The sequence below is a fragment of the Salmo trutta genome, chromosome 2 (genome assembly GCF_901001165.1).
Source record: "Salmo trutta chromosome 2, fSalTru1.1, whole genome shotgun sequence".
NCBI lineage: Eukaryota > Metazoa > Chordata > Actinopteri > Salmoniformes > Salmonidae > Salmo > Salmo trutta.
In genome coordinates this window covers 6,967,853-6,994,264 of record NC_042958.1, presented here as the reverse complement: position 1 = coordinate 6,994,264, position 26,412 = coordinate 6,967,853, and the positions used below count along the sequence as shown (strand labels likewise).

The 26,412-nt window shown below is 46.6% G+C and overlaps 1 protein-coding gene across 1 annotated transcript in view; it reads right to left on the bottom strand.

The window, feature by feature from the left end:
• Positions 1-26,412, bottom strand: part of LOC115148677 (potassium voltage-gated channel subfamily H member 2-like) — a 259,906-nt gene that overhangs the window by 72,781 nt on the left and 160,713 nt on the right. The window contains exons 3-5 of the mRNA XM_029690778.1: positions 23,494-23,643; positions 21,871-22,350; positions 20,900-21,111 (exon numbers count right to left, since the gene is read on the bottom strand). Of these exons, the coding sequence (XP_029546638.1) occupies positions 20,900-21,111; positions 21,871-22,350; positions 23,494-23,643 (842 nt within the window). The remainder of the gene's footprint in view (positions 1-20,899; positions 21,112-21,870; positions 22,351-23,493; positions 23,644-26,412) is intronic.

The following is a 26,412-nucleotide window of genomic DNA, read 5'->3' as shown; positions in this document are numbered from 1 at the left end:
ATGTCGTCCTCTACTCATCAATACAACCCCCTCTGTCATTCACTAGGGAATCATTTACTCTGCCGCGGATCTCTTGGTTTCCTCTGAGCGGAATAAAAGGTCTTTGAATGGGAAAATCATGACGCAGTCGAAAACATCATCCTTCACCACAGCCTGTGGTCAATAAGGGAGAAGCTGTTTTTCCTTTGGAACTTTTCCTAATTCTAGCTTTATCCCAAAAACTAAATGTACGTATGGTATTGCCGTCTGACTAAACATGGTCAATCCAAATCCAATGGAGCAATATGTCAATAAACATTCAAAATCTGAACTAGTCTTGACAGAAACTTTTTTTCTATTTGAGAACCCCTCCCCCTGGACTATTCTCTCTAATGCTCCCAAAGGATCCATTCTACAGCTGCAGACGTGAGATGATGCGGTGCTGCAGCCGGCTATCCCCAGTATGTTTCAGCCGCCACTATCACATCCCCCTGTTACAAGGCCATCGGATACTCAGCCGACGTCAGCGTTCAACATTCTCTCCCGGGGTGGCCGCAGCGGTTCCTACCACGCTACGATTCCCTCGCACAATGAGCTCGGCGGACATTTTTAAATAGCTACAGGGCTCAGCTTACACACAGACAATGGATGGATCTCACCACGGCTTGTCTGCCTGTCGTCTTTGACGCTGGGGTATCATTCTAGTATGGTGTAAACACACACAGGTGGGTGTGTCTGCTTTCCACCAACCACCCCACTGTTATACCTCAGACAGTCAGCCAGTCAGTCAGCCAGCCAGTTAGCCAGCCAGCCAGTCAGCCAGCCAGTCAGCCAGCCAGTCAGACAGTCAGTCAGTCAGTCAGCCAGTCAGACAGCCAGTCAGTCAGCCAGTCAGTCAGTCAGCCAATCAGCCAGTCAGCCAGTCAGCCAGTCAGTCAGCCAGCCAGTCAGCCAGTCAGTCAGCCAGCCAGTCAGCCAGCCAGTCAGACAGTCAGTCAGTCAGCCAGTCAGACAGCCAGTCAGTCAGCCAGTCAGCCAGTCAGCCAGTCAGCCAGTCAGCCAGTCAGTCAGCCAGCCAGTCAGCCAGTCAGTCAGCCAGCCAGTCAGTCAGTCAGTCAGTCAGCCAGTCAGTCAGTCAGTCAGGTTGAAAAGAAGAAGAGACTGAGGAGAAGGGGGTGGATCCTCGGGAGGCTTTGTGACAGCTGCCTCTATGTGGGACACTGACACAGCCATTATGTGATGATAGAGGTCTGGGTCCATAAGAGTGCTGATCTAGGATCAGGTCCCCCTGGTCCATATAATTATGATCCTAAACACTCTTTGAGACACTTTGTGAATCCAGACCCTGGTGTTCTAATGTTGCTAGCTGCCTTACCTGACAACTCAGCCCACACAAGGCAAGGCCACGGTCAATATGTCCAGGCTGGGAGGCAAGATAAGAGAAACACTGAATCAGAAATGGAGGCAAGCTGTCAGAAAGACTGCCTGTCCAACACACACTGTATGAAATATGAACCATGGACTACTATCTCCATGAAGACCAATTTCAAAAACCAGAGGCACACAGACAATGTACATTTACCAACGTCTATGGATAGAGGACACTAGGCCTTCCTGGTCTTAAACCCCGTGAGGATTGGACACAGAGAAGGTTCCATGCACTGGAACTGGTTGAAGAATAGCAGTTTTAATGATGATCATATTTCTCAAAGACAGTCAAGGACATTGACTGGGTGTGAAATTCCGCATAATGCGGATTTTTTTAATCAAGATTTTATTACACAATTTCCTTTATGGTGTCAGACGAGCAACCGCTGATATCGATTCAATCGATCAATCAGTTGTCCTCAAACAACATTGGGCTTCTTTTATTATTGAGAAGGAGAAGGTTCAGAAATGAAGATTCTACCTCAAAACTCCTGTAAGGATATCTCAAACCAGACAGTTTGTCAGAGTACATCTTCTTCACAGCAGGTCAAATACTACAGCTGCTAGCAATCGTTATGGAAAGCAAACTGCTTTCTGCTATAATTTGATTATTCTCTCTGTGTCTAAAAACCTGCACAGCAAGCTTTCACATTCAATATGGGTTTTGCACAGAGACCGACACAGAGACCGACAGTTAGACAGTCAGTCAGTCAGTCAGTCAGTCAGTCAGTCAGTCAGTCAGTCAGTCAGTCAGTCTGATAGTTAGACAGGTTGAGAGCTGGCCTCGCCAGGTGAGAGGAAACTGAGATTTGCGTTACTCCTGCTTCCCGTTGCCTCCCTTCCCCGTATGCTCCTACACCGCTAACAGATGACACCATTACCACTCCTCTCCACGACTCTGCATGTTGCCCCACTTACTGCAGGGAGGGAGGAGTGCAGAGCTAAGCAGCTCCGCTCTGGCCTGCCTCTCTCCCCCCAAGCCGTGAAGGGGCAGAGGGGTGAAGGGAGATACCCTCTGTTCATTCATCTACCCAGGCACCCCATGCCTGCGACGGCCCTATGTGTGTATGTGTGTACTGTATGTGTGTATGTGTTTGTGTGTGCGTGTGTTGATTTTACACAGCTGAGTTTGGTTGTGACACACCTATGTGAATTGAATAGATTCTCTCTGATGCCAATGACAACTTGCGTGGACCTGCGTATGTACTGTACTTTGCCAAAGTGAGATGTCAAGTTCAGCCTTGAAAATATTTTGTCACTCTGAATCACCCCATATCACTCAAGAGCACTATCGCCCTCCAAAACAACTATCTAAGGCTGGAGAAATCAGTTTTCAGCCGGAATACGTATCATGAATGAGAGAGATCCGTCTTCAGCCGGAATACATGTCCACCACCCACCACCGCCCGCCACCGGCCACCACCCACCACCGCCTGCCACCACCCACCACCGCCTGCCTCTCCCATCACTCATCATGGCTGCAAATGGCGTTGTGATGATTAACCAGTCTCATTAGTGCTTGTTGCTCCCCGGAGGACGTGGCAAGGTAGTCAAGTCGCTGGATTTATCAGAACTGGGCAAAGTCCTTACTAGCAGGATTTATTACACGTCAGAACCGGGTCAAACCCTTAATTAATGAACAGCCATAATCATCATCAAACCGTTTAAATTAGCCCAGTTAGATTAGGAGGGAGATTCTCCAGGGATGAGCCTAGAAAACAGCCTGTGTGTGTGTGTGTGGGTGTGTGTGTGTGTGTGTGTGTGTGTGTGTGTGTGTGTGTGTGTGTGTGTGTGTGTGTGTGTGTGTGTGTGTGTGTGTGTGTGTGTGTGTGTGTGTGTGTATGTGTGTGTGTGAGATGTGTGTGTGTGTGTGTGAGATGTGTGTGTGTGCGTGCGTGCGTGCTACAGCTGTGTACAGTACAGTGATAAAGGAGGCAGACTGGGTATTAAATAATGAGGAAGTGATATGATATGAACAGCAAAGTAATACGCTTCTGAGTGGCTGTGATTCGATCCAACATAACAATCACTGATGAGTCCAGTTTATGTTGTTCTGCTAAGAAAATATGTAAATTACTCCATTACCGTATACTGGTGCAGAATAAATCAACCAGACATTCTGATACAATTTCTTTCCTCATTACCACCACAAGTACATTTTTGAATAACTCTTGTGAAATTGAACTCATTGAGAATATCTACAGTATAATACAATTACAGGACAAATTACTGGCTAAACACAATGTCCCATTTCCTTTAACGAATCTCAACAGGGGGTAGAGTCAGCAGTAGGCTTGCTCCCCAGGAGAGTCACATCGGATGGCGCTCGGCACCTCTCCGTTGGTGGAAATGGTTTTTTCCAACTGGTGGCACTCACAAAGAGAGGGGAGAGATACACATGTTGAGAGAGCAAAAATATGTTTGAAGGTTTGAGGCACTTGGTCTTTAATATGTCACAATGGTGGTGTTTTTTTGAATGACTTAAAACTGACCAATTCTGTAACCACCCTCGTTATTGGGTTAAGTCAAACCTACCACAGGGTGGTTTTATGGTAGTGACTTTATTTTCACGTACAATTGTGTTGTGAGGGGGAGTTTACCTGCTATATCTATAGCATCTAGACCAGTTCTGCCACTGTATTCAACTGTCAAATAATAATCTATATTTATATGTATCTATATTTATATATGCTATTATTTATTCATACGCTAAATACAATTTATGTTTTTTACAGAATTCAGCTCGAAGTCAATAGTGAGACGAGCCAAATGTCCTTTACCTGGTATGCCTCGTTCTCACGGAAGGGTTGGCGTGCCTCAGGAGACATAATTGAGGCTAACGTCTAATGCAAACATTCAACCATGGCTAATCGCTAATCGTATCTTTCTATTGACTAACAACAGCGGCGATAGCATGTTCACTGGGCTGCACAGAGTGATAAAGGGAAGAGCCTGCATATTGATACAGCAACAAATGGAAGCATGGATTATTAGTCTACAGTTTCCCAACCCTGGTCCTCCAGTACCCCCAACAGTACACCGTTTTGTTGTAGCCCTTGACAAACACCACTCATTCAACTCATTTAGGGCTTGATGACGAGTTGACAATGTATACGTTTAATCAGGTGTGCTTGTCCGGGGTTACAATACAAAATGTGTACTGTTGTGTTACTGGAGGACCAGGGTTGTGAAACACTGTTCTACAGTATCTGTATGAGGTGGTGTGAAGCAGTGTCCTTATTGGTTAGTTTGCTATTAGCCAGTCCGCAAAACACAGTCAAATACAGGACTTTCATGCCATCAACAGGAAGTTGGATAAAGGTATTGGTGTAAATTCAGGATGACCAATGTATAAGCTAGCTAATTGCATTATACCATGAGGGCTGTTTTGTCTGTAACCCCTCTAACCATTCGCTAAGTACAACTTAACAGGAACATAACAATCACTGATGAGTCCAGTTTATGTAGTACTGCTAATAAAATATGTAAATTACTCCATTACCGTATACTGGTGCAGAATAAATCACCCAGACATGCTGATATAATTTCTTTCCTCATTACCACCACAAGTACATTTTTGAATTGTCTCATATTCTAGTGTCACAACTAGTTGAACCCTGAACACTGGTTAAAAAACAGATGAAATGGAGGATTTTTTTTACTTTGAATTATAAACTCAGAGATACGGTAAATCACTAAGGCACAATTATAAAAGTTCTTAAGTATTTCCTGGATCAAGCTGGATCCTTGCACTTATTGGCCAACAGAATAGAATACACTGTACATAGTAAGTAGACCCATCGGGTCCCGAGCCGGACCCACCTTTACCTCCAGAACAGCCTGAATTATTCGGGGCATGGAAACATTGCTCAAATGGTATCAAGGGACCTAACGTTTGCCAGGAAAACATTCTCCACACCATTACACCACCGCTACCAGCCTGTACTGTTGATACCAGGCAGGATGGAGTTACGCACTCATGCTGCTTACGCAAAATCCTGACTCTGCCATCAGCATGACTCAACAGCAACCGGGATTCATCGGCCCAGGTAATGTTTTTCCACTCCTCAATTGTTCACTACTGGTGGTGGGCACGGCATCACTGGAGCCACTTCTTCTTGTTTTCAGCTGGTAGGAGTGGAACCCTGTGTGGTTGTCTGCTGCAATAGCCCATCCACGACAAGGACCGACAAGTTGTGTGTTCTGAGATGCCGTTCTGCACTCCGCTGTTGTACTGCATCGATATTTGCCTGTTTGTGGCCCGCCTGTTAGATCTCCTTCGATCTCCCATCAACAAGCTGTTTATGCCCACAGGACTGCCACTGACTGGATATTTTTGTTTGTCGCACCATTCTCGGTCATGCGTGAAAAGCCCAGGAGGCCTGCCGTTTCTGAGATATTGGAACTTGCACGCTTGGCACCGATGATCATACCACGCTCATAGTCGCTAAGGTCACTTGTTTTGACGATTCTAGCGTTCAATAGAACAGTGACTGAATGCCTCGATGCCTGTCTGAGTGTTTTATAGCAAGCCACAACTCACTGTCTGTAGGAGTGAAATATTTTAGTGTACCTAATAAACTGACCACTGAGTGTATTTCTCTACAGTACAGCACACCAAGGTTATTATCGTTTGCAGTTTTTATATAATTTTATTAGTTTTAAGATTTTTCTTTGAAATTCAGTTTAGTTTCAGTTAGTTTTCAGATCTGATTTAGTATTTATTATTTAGTTAAAGTTTTATAAAAAAACATCTCTAATACATTATTTTATTATTTAGTCTCAGTTTTAGTGTTAGGGACAGAAACCAACCTATGCATTTTCTGGATGACCACTTCTTGCCACTGTGGGACAGTAATGCACAAGTTGTTGGGTCAGGTCATAGGTTAGGTTTAAAGGTAGACCCAGCGAGATGACGTGGATGCACCAAGTAAACCATAGTAGTGGGTCAATTTCCACAACAACCAGGAGCGCTGAAGCACGAGGCTAAACTTCTCCTCTGTTTTTGGTTTTCAAACGGGTGTGTTAGTTATTTTCTTTCAGTTTACTAAATTATGTTTAATGTTTGTTTCCTTATAGTTTCAGTTTTAGTTTAATGTTTCTATTTCTATATTCCGTAGACACAAGGCGGTGTAACCCTCCAGTAGCAGATCCAGTAAGACAGGACAGTATGTGTTCTCTCAGGTGTTGTGAACAATACTTTGTTAAGGAAGCTAGTTGGGGGAGATAAATTATCCCTCTCCAAATGCTGCTTCTGCAGTAAGGAAACAAGGAAGTGTATTGGTTTCTCCTAGCGCACTGTCATAAACACAGATTATTCATATTTATCAAGGTGTTGATTGCTCTTAAGGGAACATAAAGTGAATTAATTTATGACTAGCAACAACTGTAATCACATAATCCTACTGGCAATCTGCATGACTAATAGGAAATGGGTACAATGTTCATTTCCTGTGATTAAACTAGAGTAACGGCCTGTTGATGAACTGTCCCTTATTGGAAGAATAAAAGATTTGTTCCTGGAAGGAAACAACGTCAAAATTCCTGTAGGTGAGCCAATCGGTAACATGCTTCTGGTGACGACGGCGTGGTTCTGATCTGGTGACGACGGCGTGGTTCTGATCTGGTGACGACGGCGTGGTTCTGATCTGGTGACGACGGCGTGTTTCTGACCTGGTGACGACGGCGTGGTTCTGATCTGGTGACGACGGCGTGGTTCTGATCTGGTGACGACGGCGTGGTTCTGATCTGGTGACGACGGTGTGGTTCTGATCTGGTGACGACGGCGTGGTTCTTGTCTGGTGACGACGGCGTGGTTCTGACCTGGTGACGACGGCGTGGTTCTGATCTGGTGACGACGGCGTGGTTCTGATCTGGTGACGACGGTGTGGTTCTGATCTGGTGACGACGGCGTGGTTCTGATCTGGTGACGACGGCGTGGTTCTGATCTGGTGACGACGGCGTGGTTCTGATCTGGTGACGACGGCGTTGTTCTGACCTGGTGACGACGGCGTAGTTCTGTCAGTATGATGCATCTCCCCGTCTCCAAGACGTGTTCTCCACTGAACCGTGTATATGAGTCCAGCACTGGGAGCCCCCCCCCCCACTGCTTCTTTTCCACCCTTGGTACATTCCACTGTGAGGTGCCTAGTAAGCTCTCTCTCTCTTAACCATCCTCTTGTGGCCTTAGGTTTTTCTACATTTTCACTTGGTAATGTGACATCGAGGACATATGGGGAGCAGGATAGAGAGGGCGTTGCGGTGTGTGGCGTGCGCTGGGCCCAGGCGCGAGCGGCCACGATTTGTTAACAGCTCGCTGAACTAGGAACACGAGTACATCAGCACTTCAGTGCAAGCTGCCGCACGTGCAGACGGTCCCAACATGAGTCACTAAACAAGACGACAGCTACACTGGAATACCTGCTCACACACACAACACACACACACACACACACACACACACACACACACACACACACACACACACACACACACACACACACACACACACACACACACACACACACACACACACACACACAGGCATGTAAGCACGTACCCAGTGCCAGGTGACTATCTCTCCTATCATCTCCTGCACATTGGTCACAGTCTACCTGGCAGCTATCATCACTGGTGTCAAGGACACAGAGACATTAAACCATGAAGAGTGTCAAACCAGGACAGAGGACAGACTACTAGGACCGCACACATACTACAACTAGTACTAGCATTTACCTGTACATGCACCTTCACTGGAAATAATCACAACCTACAATTTTAACATAAAACACACCATGGAAATCCATGGCGTCTACTTCATATCTCTGCCTGGCTAACAGACCAGCACTACAGCTGTGTTTCCTTTGAAAGGAAGTCCAGTCTCAAGTTAAGACGCTATTACTAAGCTACATGTTAGTTTGCCGTTTGATATCTCTGGCTAACGTTACAGCTTGGTGCTCTCTGTAAAGAAGTCCAGTGTGATGACCAGAACACTAACAGGAAGCTGAAATCATACAGCGACACAAAAACATCTTAAAATGGATCAACAAGATCACCTAGTGAAGGTAATGAGTAAATAACAATAGTAAACAAAGACAACCCTCTTGTGTGCGTATTTATTTTACTTTTGTTACCATGGAAAAGACCCTTATCCTGGCTCAAGGAGACACTGATAGCAAATCACATCTCCACCATGTTCTCCAAAGTTGGTAGAGCATGGCACTTGCAATGCCAGGATAGTGGGTTCGATTAATTATGTTTAAACAGTATTATACAAAACTGTTTATTGTCGTAATCCAACTCCATCACTCTGTGTGTTGTGCTAAACTAGAGTACAGTGGAACAGGAGAACTGGTCACTAGGTATCCACAGTACACAGTGTTCCAGTATCTTGTATTATGGTGTGAGTCTAGGCAGATATAGTACACAGTGTTCCAGTATCTTGTATTATGGTGTGAGTCTAGCCAGATACAGTACACAGTGTTCCAGTATCTTGTATTATGGTGTGAGTCTAGCCAGATACAGTACACAGTGTTCCAGTATCTTGTATTATGGTGTGAGTCTAGCCAGATACAGTACACAGTGTTCCAGTATCTTGTATTATGGTGTGAGTCTAGGCAGATATAGTACACCGTGTTCCAGTATCTTGTATTATGGTGTGAGTCTAGGCAGATATAGTACACAGTGTTCCAGTATCTTGTATTATGGTGTGAGTCTAGGCCGATATAGTACACAGTGTTCCAGTATCTTGTATTATGGTGTGAGTCTACGCAGATATAGTACACCGTGTTCCAGTATCTTGTATTATGGTGTGAGTCTAGGCAGATATAGTACACAGTGTTCCAGTATCTTGTATGATGGTGTGAGTCTAGGCCGATATAGTACACAGTGTTCCAGTATCTTGTATTATGGTGTGAGTCTAGGCAGATATAGTACACAGTGTTCCAGTATCTTGTATTATGGTGTGAGTCTAGGCAGATATAGTACACAGTGTTCCAGTATCTTGTATTATGGTGTGAGTCTAGGCCGATATAGTACACAGTGTTCCAGTATCTTGTATTATGGTGTGAGTCTAGGCCGATATAGTACACAGTGTTCCAGTATCTTGTATTATGGTGTGAGTCTTTTGGAGCCGCAGGGTTCTGTTGGTATTTATAGGCCCAGGGTCATCTATGGGGTCAGGGATAATGACTTTGTTAGAAATGCCAGCATTGGCAGTTTATTCCCCCAGATGAGCCCCCCACGGGAGCGATGAATATGCTATTCACAGATAGAGATTTGACCTTGAGTGTGAATAAGAGAAAAGGGTGTGAATGGGGATTTCATAAAATAAAATTATTAGTGTGTGTGTGCATGCAACCTGAGAAAAGTGGAGGTCGAGTTTACAGTACATTCACCTCCAGCTTGAGTACAGTATATATCAGGGGACAAGACCAGGTAAAGTAAGTCAGTGTGCTGATCCACACTGATAACAGGGTCTCTCTGTCAGAAATGCACTACCACTCTGTGGCCAGGCTCACTCCACTGTCTCCCAAGATGAGCCTGTCCTCTCACCACGCCCCCCTCACCTTGGATGGATTGGCCTCTTGCTGTGTGGCTTGCTGCCACAGTATAGCACCAGACTTGGAACTAACCATTTCCAAGTTTGGGGTTGGCAGTAATCATTGTGAATGTCACGACAATTGGATGCACTGCCAGTTAAACATTTGGCAGCTTGTGTTGCTAGACAGTAGCAGCAGACATGAACACTTACTGTTTTTTATTTCACTACTACTCTCTCTCTCTCTCTCTCTCTCCCTCTCTCTCTCTCTGTCTGTCTCTCTGTCTCTCCCTCTCTCCTCACTTTCCCAGCTGCTCTCCCTTTCTCTCTCTCTCGTGTTAATTCAATTACCCTCCAGTGATGAGGTAGGGCAGTGAGGCACACGCCCCAGCCAAGCATCTACTGTGATTAATGGTGCCAGGGCAGATAAAATGGGTCACCGGCAGAGAGAGGGAGAGAGGGAGGGATAGAGGGATGAGAGGGAGAGGTGGGGGGATGAAGAGAGGTGGATGGGATGGAGAGAGAGGGAAAAGTTGAGAGAGGTGAAGGGATAAGAGGGAGAGAGAGAGAAGAGAGAGGGAGAGGGAGGGAGCAGAGGGAGAAGTGGAGAGATGTGAAGTGATAAGAGGGAAGTAGAGAGAGGAGAGAGGGAGGAGAGGTAGAGGTGGAGGGATGAGAAAGAGGAGAGGGAGGGAGGTGAAGGAGAAGGGAGGTGAAGAGAGAGGTGATTTTTTTACCACCCCCTCTCTATCCTTCTCTCTCCTCTCTCTCTCTCTCCTTCTGCATTTGCTTGTTTGCTCTTTACCCCATGAAGCAAAATTCACACCAAGAGAAATTTGCGTGCGAGAGTAGTGAACGTCAATTCACATACACTGCGTAGCGTATGCAAACGTAATTGTCATGAACATCCATAATAAACAATTGTATTTGTTCTCTATGTAGTCAGTGGGAGTTCTTGTTGTGAGTTCCTTTTGACTAACCTTAGATGTCCTGTACCTGCCACTGTAACTGGGCTAAACAGTTGTTGCGTTGCTAGCTCATGAGGACGTTGTAGCTAATAAACCAGAGCCGTTTATAAACAACTACATCTCGTTATTTATACATAAACAGTATACTCTCTTGTAATCGGAGTCCTGGAGTTTTCCAGCCGAAGCCTGCCTAGGCTATATCTAAATCAACACAGGTAGGCCAGCACTTGTTTTCAAATATGTAGCCTATGTAACCTGTCTGGGCTAGGGGGCAGTATTTTCACAGCCGGATAAAAAACGTACCCGATTTAAACTGGTTACTACTCTTGCCCAGAAACGAGAATATGCATATTATTAGTAGATTTGGATAGAAAACACTCTGAAGTTTCTAAAACTGTTTGAATGGTGTCTGTGAGTATAACAGAACTCATATGGCAGGCCAAAACCTGAGAAGATTCCATACAGGAAGTGCCCTGTCTGACAATTTGTCGTCCTTCTGTAGCATCTCTATCGAAAATACAGCATCTGTGCTGTAACGTGACATTTTCTAAGGCTTCCATTGGCTCTCAGAAGGCGCCAGAAAGTGTAATGGGGTGTCTGCAGTCTCTGGGCGAAGTACAGCAGCTCAGTTTGTGAGTGGTCAGCCTGGGGACAGTGACACTGGAGATGCGCGGTCACGAGACTACTCCATTTTTTTCTTTCAGCCTTTGAATGAATACAACGTCGCCCGGTTGGAATATTATCGCTATTTTACGAGAAAAATAGCATAAAAATTGATTTAAACAGCGTTTGACATGCTTCTAAGTACGGTAATGGAATATTTTGAAATTGTTTGTCACAAAATGCGCTCGCGCGTCACCCTTCGGATTGTGACCTGAACGCACGAACAAAACGGAGCTATTTCAATATAACTATGGATTATTTGGAAAACAACATTTGTTGTTGAAGAAGAAGTCCTGGGAGTGCATTCTGACGAAGAACAGCAAAGGTAATCCAATTTTTCTTATAGTAAATCTGAGTTTTGTGAGGGCCAAACTTGGTGGGTGTCAAATTAGCTAGCCATGATGGCCGGGCTATGTATTCAGAATATTGCAAAATGTGCTTTCGCCGAAAAGCTATTTTAAAATCTGACACCGCGATTGCATAAAAGAGTTCTGTATCTATAATTCTTAAAATAATTGTTATGTTTTTTTGAGAACGTTTATCATGAGTAATTTAGTAAATTCACCGGAAGTTTGCGGTGGGTATGCTAGTTCTAAACATCACATGCTAATGTAAAAAGCTGGTTTTTGATATAAATATGAACTTGATTGAACAAAACATGCATGTATTGTATAACATAATGTCCTAGGAGTGTTATCTGATGAAGATCATCAAAGGTTAGTGCTGCATTTAGCTGTGTTTTGGGTTTTTGTGACATATATGCTTGCTTGGAAAATGGCTGTGTGATTATTTTTGGCTATGTACTCTCCTAACATAATCTAATGTTTTGCTTTTGCTGTAAAGACTTTTTGAAATCGGACAATGTGGTTAGATTAACGAGAGTCTTATCTTTAAAATGGTGTAAAATAGTCGTATGTTTGAAAAATTGAAATTATTGCATTTTTGAGGTTTTTTGTATTTCGCGCCACGCTGTTCCACTGGCTGTTGAATAGAGTGGGACGGTCACGTCCCAGCTAGCCCATAGAGGTTAACTGATAAACATTAGCCTACACTCCAACACAACAAAAATATAAACGCAAAATGCAACAATTTCAAGGATTTTATTGAGTTACAGTTTATACGACGAAATCAGTCAATTGAAATAAATTCATTAGGTCCTAATCTATGGAATTCACATAAGTGGGAATACAGATATACATCTGCTGGTCACAGTTGGGTCTCACAATGGGCCTCACAATGTGCCTCACAATGCGCCTCAAGATATCTATGTGCATTCAAATTGCCATCAATAAAACGCTATTGTTTTCGATGCTTATGCCTGCCCTTACCATAACCCCACCGCCACCATAGGACACTCTGTTCACAACGTTGACATCAGCAAACCGCTCGCCCACACAACACCATACACGTATGTGGGCTGCGGTCGTGAGGCCGGTTAGACGTACTGCCAATTTCCCTAACCCCAACAGCCCAACTCCAGTCCTCCAGTAACCCCAACAGCCCAACTCCAGTCCTCCAGTAACCCCAACAGTACACATTTGTATTGTAGCATCGGGCGGTCACACAACTTGTCAACTAATCTTCAGGCCATCAATGTGTTGAAACAGGTGTTTTTTTGTCCGGGGCTACAACAGAAATGTGTACTGTTGGGGGCACTGGATGACCGGAGTTGGGTTGTTGGGGGTACTGGAGGATTGGAGTTGGGCTGTTGGGGGCACTGGATGACCGGAGTTGGGCTGTTGGGGGGTACTGGAGGACTGGAGTTGAGCTGTTGGGGGGTACTGGAGGACTGGAGTTGGGCTGTTGGGGGTACTGGAGGACTGGAGTTGGGTTGTTGGGGATACTGGAGGACTGGAGTTGGGTTGTTGGGGATACTGGAGGACTGGAGTTGGGCTGTTGGGGATACTGGAGGACTGGAGTTGGGCTGTTGGGGGGGAACTAGAGGACTGGAGTTGGGCTGTTGGGGGTACTGGAGGACTGGAGTTGGGCTGTTGGGGTACTGGAGGACTGGAGTTGGGCTGTTGTGGGTACTGGAGGACTGGAGTTGGGCTGTTGGGGGTACTGGAGGACTGAAGTTGGGAACCATTTAACTAGTGGATACTTCAAGGCACTATTGAAGTGTTCCGAGTTGAGGTTAATTGGCCGTTTTGGACACAAAGGTCAAAGCTTGAAATCAAAGGAGGTAAGTGAGAGCAAAAATTGATAGACTCTCTAAACACAGCGCAGATTGAATATATACATTACATTTACATTTTTAGTCTTATCCAGAGCGACTTACAGTAGTGAGTGCATACATTTCATTTCATGCATTTAAAAAAAGATATATAATTGTACTGGCCCCCCGTGGGAATCGAAACCACAACCCTGGCGTTGCACACACCATGCTGGCGTTGCACACACCATGCTGGCGTTGCACACACCATGCTGGCGTTGCAAACACCATGCCCTACCAACTGAGCCACAGGGAAGGCTATAGCAACCATACCATTCCTTGTGATTTGAACACATAAAGTGTCTTGTAATATCAACTGTCATAAATGGTCATTCTGGACACAAAGGTCAAGGGTTAGGAGGCAGGTGAGAACAAGAAACATACTTAACGTAGCGGTTTTCAGGGTTGAGTTAATTCTATAGCCTTGTACAGTCTAAATTCATGCACAGTACATGCGTATTATTACGTAAAGAAATATCTACATTGATACAGAGGACAATCAAACGACCAGCACTGCCAATGTTTCCACGTAGACTTTCTAAGGAAGCTTGAGTCCAGTAGGTTTGCCTAACTCCCCCCCCCATACAGTGAGTAGCCAAGTACCTGTCAGACCCAGTGCTTTTTCAATCAACCACTACTGAGACTTGGCAACCCAAACGCAGGCCTGTTCTACTGTTAGGTTGTTGACTTTTTCAGTGTTCCAATCAGTGTTCACCTCTTCCGCCTGACTGAGCTTCTAAGATCAGTATAGCTAAGCCTTAAGACAACAGTATCTCTGTGCCCTCGGCTGTGACTGTAGACTCAGCTAGAACACCAGGAAAGTAATATTCACACAGTTCAACCACGAATGAACAGCTTGCTCTGAACACAGTGTGCTGTACTGCAAAGCTCCAACGAAGAAATTGAGCGATGTTAGGAGAACCAGTTAAAACTTCAAAGGACCTTGAGTGTCAGAGGATACTGTACGTTTTGACCCCTAACCCCTCTGTCTGGACACACAGCTGTCCAGCACACCGGCTAGCATCAGCCTCCCACAGAGCGTTTGGCTACAACGAAATCAGCCTGTTGACGCAACAGCAAAAAGCAAAGTATATTGGAGAGTTTCAAATGATAAAATCAATATGCACTATTGTTGTGTATGTGTGTGCGTGTGTGTCGGTGTGTGTGTGTGTGTGTGTGTGTGTGTGTGTGTGTGTGTGTGTGTGTGTGTGTGTGTGTGTCAAGATGTCACTATTAAGGAGCAGGTAAAAAAATACGATTGTTATTTTCTTTGTATTATCTTTTACCAGATCTATTGTGTTATATTCTCCTACATTCCCTTCACATTTACACAAACTTCAAAGTGTTTCGTTTCAAATGGTATCAATAATATACATATCCTTGCTTCAGGTCCTGAGCTACAGGCAGTTAGATTTGGGTATGTCATTTCAGGCGAAAATTGAAAAAAAAAGGGTCCGATCCTTAAAACTCATATCTGAGGAGCCATCGTTAATACTGATGGACAGTTGTGCAAGTGCAGCTGTGTGATTTATCCATCCAAATACCTCTATCTCCCCACACGCACCGGTTGGTGTCAAGAACCGCAATGCTGCTGGGTTCTTCGTGCTAAACAGTATACTGTGTGTATCAATAAATGGTCCACCACCCAGAGGACATCCAGCCAACTTGACACAACTGTGGGATTCATTTGTTCAATTGTTCAATTCATTTCCTTGTTTCCTTGCTGCAGAAGCAGCATTTGGAGAGGGATAATTTATCTCCCCCAACTAGCTTCCTTAACAAAGTATTGTTCACAACACCTGAGAGAACACATACTGTCCTGTCTTACTGGATCTGCTACTGGAGGGTTACACCACTTGTGTCTACGGAATATAGAAATAGAAACATTCAACTAAAAGCTGAAACTATAAGGAAACAAACAAGAACAATTATTTAGTAAACTGAAAGAAAAGAATTAAGATAACACAGAAATGGCCCCTAGCCACCCACACATAGGCTGCTGTAGGTCCTTAACACTACAACTAATAGTGAAACTAAATCATGTAAAAATGTATTAGAAATGTCTTTTTTTATTTTTTATTAAACTAAATAAAACAACATTAAATCAGATCTTAAAACTAACTGAAACTAAATAATCTAAAAATGTATTAGAAATGTTTTTATTAAAACTAGTCAATCAGATCTGAATACTCACAAACAAGACTAAACTGGGTGTTCCTAATGTTTGGTATATACAGTATATACTGTATATACTGTATATATTTGTATTTATTAAAACACATTAAATCCAGGTATCTATTTCATATATGGTCCATCAGTCGGAATCCCCAGTGTTATACCGGTAGTTGGAGACATTAGCTCCATAGTTCACCTCTATTTCTCAGAGTCATCTGGGAGTACTCACAGCATTTAACACTATTACATCAGCTTCTTCTAACTTATCTCTTGCACAATGTCTTGCTAGTAAGCCAAAGAGACACCCACCCACCGAGATCATGTCAAGATCCAAGACCTTCTCACCATTTCAAGATCCTCTCTTTAATGCATTTCTGTGTACATCACACACTACTGTACAGGGAAAACAGTGGCGATCTTCCCAACTGCCAACTCTAACAAGGTGTGAGACTAAACATCAACATATCCACTATAATGCTCAGTCTCCTGTTTGCATAGTGTAGTTTCTTGGTGGTTCTACAGCCTGTGAGGTTGCTCCTAGCATTTTGCCATTGGCTGAAGAAGTGTTGGGTGGTGAAGTGCTGCTTGGGGTGGGACCCTCACTCTGTTGGGTGGTGAAGTGCTGCTTGGTGTGGGGCCCTCACTCTGTTGGGTGGTGAAGTGCTGCTTGGGGTGGGACCCTCACTCTGTTGGGTGGTGAAGTGTTGCTTGGAGTGGGACCCTCACTCTGTTGGGTGGTGAAGTGCTGCTTGGGGTGGGACCCTCACTCTGTTGGGTGGTGGAGTGCTGCTTGGGGTGGGACCCTCACTCTGTTGGGTGGTGGAGTGATGCTTGGGGTGGGACCCTCACTCTGTTGGGTGGTGAAGTGCTGCTTGGGGTGGGACCCTCACTCTGTTGGGTGGTGAAGTGATGCTTGGGGTGGGACCCTCACTCTGTTGAGTGGTGAATAGCATGGGGGTGTGGATAGAGATGAGTGCAAGTCAGTGTATGTGTGTGTATGTGTGTGTGTCATGATGAGTGTTTGAGCAATGTATTATGTGTGTGTGTGTGTGTGTGTTGTGTGTGTGTGTGCGTCATGATGAGTGTTTGAGCAATGTATTATGTGTGTGTGTTGTGTGCATGACTGTGTGTTTTTGTGTGTGTGCTGTGTGTGTGTTTCTGTGTGTGTGTTGTGTGTGTGTTTCTGTGTGTGTGTTGTGTGTGTGTTTCTGCGTGTGTGTGCTGTGTGTGTGTTTCTGTGTGTGTGTTGTGTGTGTGTTTCTGTGTGTGTGTTGTGTGTGTGTTTCTGTGTGTGTGTTGTGTGTGTGTTTCTGCGTGTGTTTGTTGTGTGTGTGTTTCTGTGTGTGTGTTGTGTGTGTGTTTCTGTGTGTGTGCTGTGTGTGTGTTTCTGTGTGTGTGTTGTGTGTGTGTTTCTGTGTGTGTGCTGTGTGTGTGTTTCTGTGTGTGTGCTGTGTGTGTGTTTCTGTGTGTGTGTTTCTGTGTGTGTTTCTGTGTGTGTGTTTCTGTGTGTGTGTTGTGTGTGTGTTTCTGTGTGTGTTGTGTGTGTGTTTCTGTGTGTGTGTAGTGTGTGTGTTTCTGTGTGTGTTGTGTGTGTGTTTCTGTGTGTGTGCTCCACTGCACTGCCGCTAGAGGAGTGTCACTTGTATTTATGCAGATATCACATGTACTACCTGATGTACTGGTGTGTTTATTTATCACTTGGATTACCCTTTCAGAAGCTGATAATTAGATTGTCAGGATGGGCAATGTACTTTCTAGTTACACTAGAATTACTAATAAGTACCCCTCAAGGTACGCTGCATTTTAACTAGCTAGATTCCGTGTAACAACTAGTAAATGCATTGTAATTAGGCAAACATTACATGTCCAATGCTTTGAAATAGTGTCATCTGGGCTGACACCTGTGTTGGATCTGTTTTGTAAACTCAACCAATTTAACCAGATGGTACGCTAGCAACAACGTTGACTGGAGATATATTTTGAGCAGTTCACTTTCATGGGTAAGTAATTAGAGTCTATTGAGCGTAGGCTATAATCTCTCAGACACCCAGATGCATCCACAAGAAATCCCAACCTTTGTCACAATTGTTAATGAAATCGGACGCAACGAAGAAGCGAAACAATAAAGTTGGTGAATATAGTGGAAACCTGCTCATTTGAAACAAGCACGGTAGCAAGAATTTGTTGCTACACTTCTGTAATTACAGACTGCAATTACATGTTGTTATTACACTGTAACAAGGACCCCTTAAAAGGTTAAAAGGAAGTGTTACTGAATTCTTTCTGTCTACATCTTCTTGACTACTCCTCGGAGGATTGTGTCCTGGTCAGAGGTTAGAGGTTAGAGGTAGTGTTGGAGAGTGCTGCCACCTGCAGGTCGTAGATGGTAAAGCATTCTAGATGTTTTAGGTTAGGTGTAATAATACACTCCATGGCCTCATAACTCATTAAACCCCCGCTAGCACTGTCACCTGTACTGGTTCCCCTACCTCTCTACCTATTTATAAGCTCTACTGTAAAGTCAACCTGACTGAGTTGTGTTTTTTTGGTATAACATAGTATGTACTGTGTGCAGCAGCATTTCAGTGGGTACAGCAGCCTCTAAGAACGAGGCTATTAATGTATCGAGAAAGCTTGGTGAAATTATTGACTTGTGGTATATCAGTATACAATGCAGAGGCCTTTCTAAAAAGCAGAGATATAGGAGGGGAGGAGGGTGGGGGGTGGGGCAGAGTGAGAGAGAGAGAGAGCGAGAGGGAGAGGGAGAGAGAGAGCGAGAGAGAGGGAGAGGGAGAGAGAGAGCGAGAGAGAGGGAGAGAGAGAGCGAGAGAAGTGTGGGCTTAAGGTCACATTGCCACTGTCTTTCCTTGCTCACCTCTCAATCCTCTTCTGTCTTTCCTTGCTCACCTCTCAATCCTCTTCTGTCTTTCCTTGCTCACCTCTCAATCCTCTTCTGTCTTTCCTTGCTCACCTCTCAATCCTCTTCTGTCTTTCCTTGCTCACCTCTCAATCCTCTTCTGTCTTTCCTTGTCCCTCTCTCACCCTCCCCTCACAGAGAAGTCTTCAGGAAGCTGTACTTCATAATATATCGCCCCTCACTGAGCAAATCAAATCTGTGCAAAACCAAACAAATTAAAAGAGGTGTCCAAATGCAGGACAAGAAACCATCTTTCATATCATACAGATTCCAGTCTTCCCTAACTCAATTCAACGTGTTTTCCTCACACACGGGATTACCGTGGCGACAGACTCATCTGTCACCATTCAATATCTCTGTCATCCCTCTGCTTCACATTCAATCAAGCTAGCTCTGAGGCATCAGCGACACGTCGGCTCACTGCACACAAGGAGCACTGGTAACCCAGTTATGTCTCCCGCTAAAGACGCCATCATAGCAAACACCAAGCTTTCACTCAGAGCAGGAACCCAACATCTTAAGCAACAATCCACCAGTATTGTATCAGAAGAGCGTTTTCACTAGGTCTAAAAGCCAGCGCTTTGTGGGGCAACTCACCCCATCCACCACCAATGAGACTCACCCAACCTGGGGGATGCATGGCAGCCTTCAGTAAAGACACAGAGACACATAGTATAAACACAGACGATGGAAATAATGGAAACTATAGCAGTTCATAGGCACACCTCTACCACACCCCTACCACACCCCTACCCCCCACATCCCCGTCCCTCACCTCTACCACACCCCTACCCCCCCACGTCCCTGTCCCTCACCCCTACCACACCCCTACCACACCCCTACCCCCCACATCCCCGTCCCTCACCTCTACCACACCCCTACCCCCCCACGTCCCTGTCCCTCACCCCTAACACACCCCTACTACACCCCTACCACACCCCTACCCCCCCACGTCCCCTCCCTCACCCCTACCACACCCCTACCCCCCCACCTCCCCGTCCCTCACCCCTACCACACCCCTACCCCCCACATCCCCGTCCCTCACCTCTACCACACCCCTACCCCCCCACCTCCCTGTCCCTCACCCCTACCACACCCCTACCCCCCCACGTCCCCGTCCCTCACCCCTACCACACCCCCACCTAACCCCCTCACTCATACCACACCCCTACCCCACCTCCCCGTCCCTCACTCCTACCACACCCCTACCCCCCACCTCACCCCTCCCTCACCCCTACCACACCCCTACCCCCCACGTCCCCGTCCCTCACCCCTACCACACCCCTACCCCCCACCTCCCGTCCCTCACCCCTACCACACCCCTACCCCCCCACCTCACCCCTCCCTCACCTCTACCACACCCCTACCCCCCCACCTCCCCGTCCCTCACCCCTACCACACCCCTACCCCCCCACGTCCCCGTCCCTCACCCCTACCACATCCCCACCTCACCCCTCCCTCAATCCTACCACACCCCTACCTCCCCTACCTCACCCCTAACACACCACTACCACACCCACACTCACCTCCCCCATCCCTCGCCCCTACCCTACCCTACCTCACCCCTTCCATATCCCTACCTCCCACATCACCCACCACACCTCTACCTCACCCACCACACCTCTATCTCACACACCACACTACCTCACCCACCACCCCATTCGTACATACTAGATTCCTGAACGGGTCAGGACCCACCTGCATAGAATTGTTCCCGAGAGCCAATTTCATGCATTCATTAATTTGTCTATTCAACATTTGGATAAAAGGAAACCATATCTGCCTTCCCACTCACAGAATGTCATTAGCACCACATGCAACCCAACAAGCTCCTGGATTCATGTTTTTATCCTGATTTAAAATGTTTCCAACCCGCCAGCTGATTTCTTTTGCAGCTCACCCGCAGGGAACCGTGGGTATCCGACCTGATGCATACCCACGTGCACTCCCACCCTTAATCCACAGACACACCTGGCTGAACACACACACACACACACACACACAGATGGCCCTCTTACCTGAGTGACTTTCTCGGTGACGTGGTGTGTGCGGTCGATGAGCTTGCAAGGGGCTATGATGTCCATGTCCCCCCCGGGCAGCGCGATGAGGGGGTCCGCCTTGAAGTCCACGAAGTTCAGGGTGATCTGAGGGATCTTGCTGATGGTGCGGTAACGCATGAGGTCCGAGTCCGACGTGGAGTTGATGATGTTGGACTTGTTGTTCACCGCCCCTGAAAGAACACACTTTCAGAGGACTGCCCAGACTATTCGGACCACACCTGTGTTCAAACACTATTTGATATCATTAGTGGGCCACAGAACACACCCCTACCACACAGATAGATTTAGTGGGCCACAGAACACACCTCTACCACACAGATAGATTTAGTGGGCCACAGAACACACCCCTACCACACTGATAGATTTAGTGGGGCACAGAACACACCCCTACCACACTGATAGATTTAGTGGGCCACAGAACACACCCCTACCACACTGATAGATTTAGTGGGGCACAGAACACACCCCTACCACACTGATAGATTTAGTGGGCCACAGAACACACCTCTACCACACAGATAGATTTATTGGGCCACAGCATACAGCCCTACCATACAGATAGATTTATTGGGCCACAGCATACAGCCCTACCATACAGTATGGGAGCAGAATAAAACGTGTGGTTAAATACTGTAGAATCAGGAAATATAGGGGTCTTTTATGTATTTCAAAGCTTCTAAAATACCAAGGAAGTAGGTGGTAATAGGTGCTACAACATACAGATTCCTAGTTCCTACTGTACTGTTTACCCCTGTGTGTTTACCCCTGTGTGTTTACTCCTGTGTGTTTACCCCTGTGCGTTTACCCCTGTGCGTTTACCCCTGTGTGTTTACCCCTGTGTGTTTACCCCTGTGTGTTTACCCCTGTGCTTTTACCCCTGTGTGTATTTTCTTTCTCAAGGTAAAAAATCCCCCCCCCCCCTCCCCCACCTGTGCTGTTGTGGATGGGCCCGACCGTGCTGTACTTCCGACCCGACGGAGGCCGCATGGCCTCGATGTCATCCACAGACGATGCCCGCCGTATGCTGTGGAAGCTCTCGCGGGAGCGGCTGTGTGACAGGCTGCAGTTGGATACCGAGGCATCTGGGTTAAACATCCGGAGGGCGATGCGGGGCGACGACTGGCCGAGGGGCAGCGAGGAAGGTGCAGGCTCTGAGCCAAGCAGGGTGCGCGGGTCCTCGGGCCACAGCAGGTCCGGCCTGGTGCTGCTGCTTCCACTGCTGGATCTCTGGTGCTCCAGAGGTAAGGGGGGGAGGGAGAGCAGCTCTCCCAAAGCTAGGGACTTGTGGCTGGGGTGGCTGGGGTGGCTGGGGGCTGGGAGGTGCCCAATCTCCGGGTCGTCCAGAGAGGCCTTGCTATTGCTGAGCGAACGGCGTGAGGGCAGGCGGAGCTTGAAGCCACGCGGCCGGCCTAGAGGAAGCGGAAGAGGGAAGAGAGAGGAAGAGTAAAAAATAGGAAGAGTAAAAAATTGTGGTAAGAGACAGGGAGAGAAAGAGAGTGAGTGGGAGAGAGGAAAGCAGGGAGGGAGAGAAAGGAAAGAGACAGTGGGAGAGAGGGATAGGTATGGGTGAGAGAGAGAGAGAGAGAGAAAGCAATACATTTAATTGAACTACCATAAAACCTAATTAATATTATTTGCTTCAATCACTGAACACAACTGTTTTCAATATTTTAAGGGGGGCAGCTTGTGGTTACCTGTGGGGAGCCAGGGGGGCAGCTTGTGGTTACCTGTGGGGAGCCAGGGGGGCAGCTTGTGGTTACCTGTGGAGAGCCAGGGGGGCAGCTTGTGGTTACCTGTGGGGAGCCAGGGGGGCAGCTTGTGGTTACCTGTGGGGAGCCAGGGGGGCAGCTTGTGGTTACTTGTGGGGAGCCAGGAGGGCAGCTTGTGGTTACCTGTGGGGAGCCAGGGGGGCAGCTTGTGGTTACCTGTGGGGAGCCAGGGGGGCAGCTTGTGGTTACTTGTGGGGAGCCAGGAGGGCAGCTTGTGGTTACCTGTGGGGAGCCAGGGGGGCAGCTTGTGGTTACCTGTGGGGAGCCAGGGGGGCAGCTTGGGGTTACCTGTGGGGAGCCAGGGGGGCAGCTTGTGGTTACCTGTGGGGAGCCAGGGGGGCAGCTTGTGGTTACCTGTGGGGAGCCAGGGGGGCAGCTTGTGGTTACCTGTGGGGAGCCAGGGGGGCAGCTTGTGGTTACTTGTGGGGAGCCAGGAGGGCAGCTTGTGGTTACCTGTGGGGAGCCAGGGGGGCAGCTTGTGGTTACCTGTGGGGAGCCAGGGGGGCAGCTTGTGGTTACCTGTGGGGAGCCAGGGGGGCAGCTTGTGGTTACCTGTGGGGAGCCAGGGGGGCAGCTTGTGGTTACCTGTGGGGAGCCAGGGGGGCAGCTTGTGGTTACCTGTGGGGAGCCAGGGGGGCAGCTTGTGGTTACCTGTGGGGAGCCAGGAGGGCAGCTTGTGGTTACCTGTGGGGAGCCAGGGGGGCAGCTTGTGGTTACCTGTGGGGAGCCAGGGGGGCAGCTTGGGGCTACCTGTGGGGAGCCAGGGGGGCAGCTTGTGGTTACCTGTGGGGAGCCAGGGAGGCAGCTTTTGGTTGAGGTTCTGGTTGGGCTGTTTGTTGTCTGACATGACCTCAAAGTTGAGGATGAACATGATCACCAGGCCATCCTCATTCTTCACCGGCACCACATCCAACAGACACAGGAAACACACACCTGAGAGAGAGAGAGAGAGAGAGCGAGAGAGAGACAGAGAGAGAGAGAGAGAGAGAGAGAGAGAGAGAGAGAGAGAGAGAGAGAGAGAGAGAGAGAGAGAGAGAGAGAGACAGAGAGAGAGAGACAGAGAGAGAGAGACAGAGAGTAGAGAGACAGAGAGTAGAGAGACAGAGAGTAGAGAGAGAGAGAGAGACAGAGAGAGAGAGACAGAGAGTAGAGAGACAGAGAGACAGAGAGTAGAGAGAGAGAGAGAGAGACAGAGAGAGAGAGACAGAGAGAGAGAGACAGAGAGAGAGAGACAGAGAGAGAGAGACAGAGAGAGTAGAGAGACAGAGAGAGAGAGAAAGAGAGTAGAGAGACAGAGAGAGAGAGAGAGAGAGAGTAGAGAGACAGAGAGAGAGAGGGTATTAGATGACATGGATCACAAACACAGAGGGTTGAAGGCACATGCACAAAAACACAGAGAGCTACACAGACACACACACACACTGACACAAAGACACAGGTTGACGTTTATTGGGATGGGTCTTGTCCTTGAGGGAGAAATGAGTCATTTCCTGCTAAATAGGCCAACTGCAAAGTCAAAATTGGCTATTGTAAAAAATTCAGGAAAAACATTTGAGATTTTTGTTCTTAATTTAAGGTTAGGGTCAGGTTTTATGACTTTGTGGTGCCAGAATAACAACCTATCCCAACACGTAACCAAGACTAAGGAGATGATTGTGGACTACAGGAAAAGGAAGACCGAGCACGCCCCTATTTTCATCGATGGGGCTGTAGTGGAGCAGGATGAGAGCTTCAAGTTCCTTGGTGTCCACATCACCAACAAACTAACATGGTCCAAACACACCAAGACAGTCGTGAAGAGGGCACGACAAAGCCTATTCCCCCTCAGGAAACTAAAAAGATTTGGCATGGGTCCTCAGATCCTCAAAAGGTTCTACAGCTGCAACATCGAGAGCATCCTGACTGGTTGCATCACTGCCTGGTACGGCAACTGCTCAGCCTCCGACCGCAAGGCACTACAGAGGGTAGTACAAACGGCCCAGTGCATCACTGGGGCTAAGCTGCCTGCCATCCAGGACCTCTACACCAGGCGGTGTCAGAGGAAGGCCCTAAAAACTGTCAAAGACCCCAGCCACCCCAGTCATAGACTGTTCTCTCTACTACCACATGGCAAGCGATACCGGAGTGCCAAGTCTTGGACAAAAAGGCTTCTCAACAGTTTTTACCACCAAGCCATAAGACTCCTGAACAGGTAATCAAATGGCTACCCAGACTATCTTTATTGTGTGCCCCCCCCAACCCCTCTTTTACGCTGCTGCTACTCTCTGTTTATCATATATGCATAGTCACTTTAACTATACATTCATGTACATACTACCTCTATTGGCCCGACCAACCAGTGCTCCCGCACAGTGGCTAAATGGGCTATCTGCATTGTCCCACCCACCACCCGCCAAACCCTCTTTTACGCTACTGCTACTCTCTGTTCATCATATATGCATAGTCACTTTAACCTTATCTACATGTACATACTACCTCAATCAGCCTGACTAACCGGTGTCTGTATGTAGCCTCGCTACTTTTATAGCCTTGCTACTGTATATAGCCTTGCTACTGTATATAGCCTTGCTACTGTATATAGCCTTGCTACTGTATATAGCCTCGCTACTGTTATAGCCTTGCTACTGTATATAGCCTCGCTACTGTTATAGCCTTGCTACTGTATATAGCCTTGCTACTGTATATAGCCTTGCTACTGTATATAGCCTCGCTACTGTTATAGCCTTGCTACTGTATATAGCCTCGCTACTGTTATAGCCTTGCTACTGTATATAGCCTCGCTACTGTATATAGCCTCGCTACTGTTATAGCCTTGCTACTGTATATAGCCTCGCTACTGTTATAGCCTTGCTACTGTATATAGCCTTGCTACTGTATATAGCCTCGCTACTGTTATTTTTCACTGTCTTTTTACTTTTGTTTTATTTACTTACCTATTGTTCACCAAATCCCTTTTTTGCACTATTGTTTAGAGCCTGTAAGTAAGCATTTCACTGTAAGGTCTACACCTGTTGTATTCGGCGCACGTGACAAATAAACTTTGATTTGATTTGTGGCTGTGCCAGCTAGCGACCACTCTGCAGGGCTGCCTCCAGAACAACACTCATGACGAGAAAGACTAACCTGCCAGAAAAACACACACACACATGCATGCACGCACACACACACACACACATTCAGAAATCCACTGGTGCACATCATTCCCACCTAATGCCTTAATAAGGCAACCACAGTGATTTCACTTCAAAGAGTGTGAAAATCTATTTCACTGAGCATGAAATCAGACTTTATGGCCATATGTAGCTGTTCAACTACAGACCACTGTTTCAGTAGGAATGAATACAATGACTGTTTCAGTAAGGGTTAATGAAATAACTTTTAGTAGAGTTGAATTAAATGAAAAGCAAACGTGTTGATTGTGCTTTAACTCCTATTTTGAATTTCAGCAGTGACCCTGTGGATATTTCAGTACTGTACATTAAGCAGCTCATCAGTGAACCCTGTGGATATTTCAGTACTGTACTTTAAGCAGCTCATCAGTGACCCTGTGGATATTTCAGCACTGTACTTTAAGCAGCTCATCAGTGACCCTGTGGATATTTCAGCACTGTACTTTAATCATAGAGACGTTACAGCATAAAGCCTATTTCTACCAACACAGCATCTCAGACAGCCAAAACATTTAGAAACATTTAGTTGTTT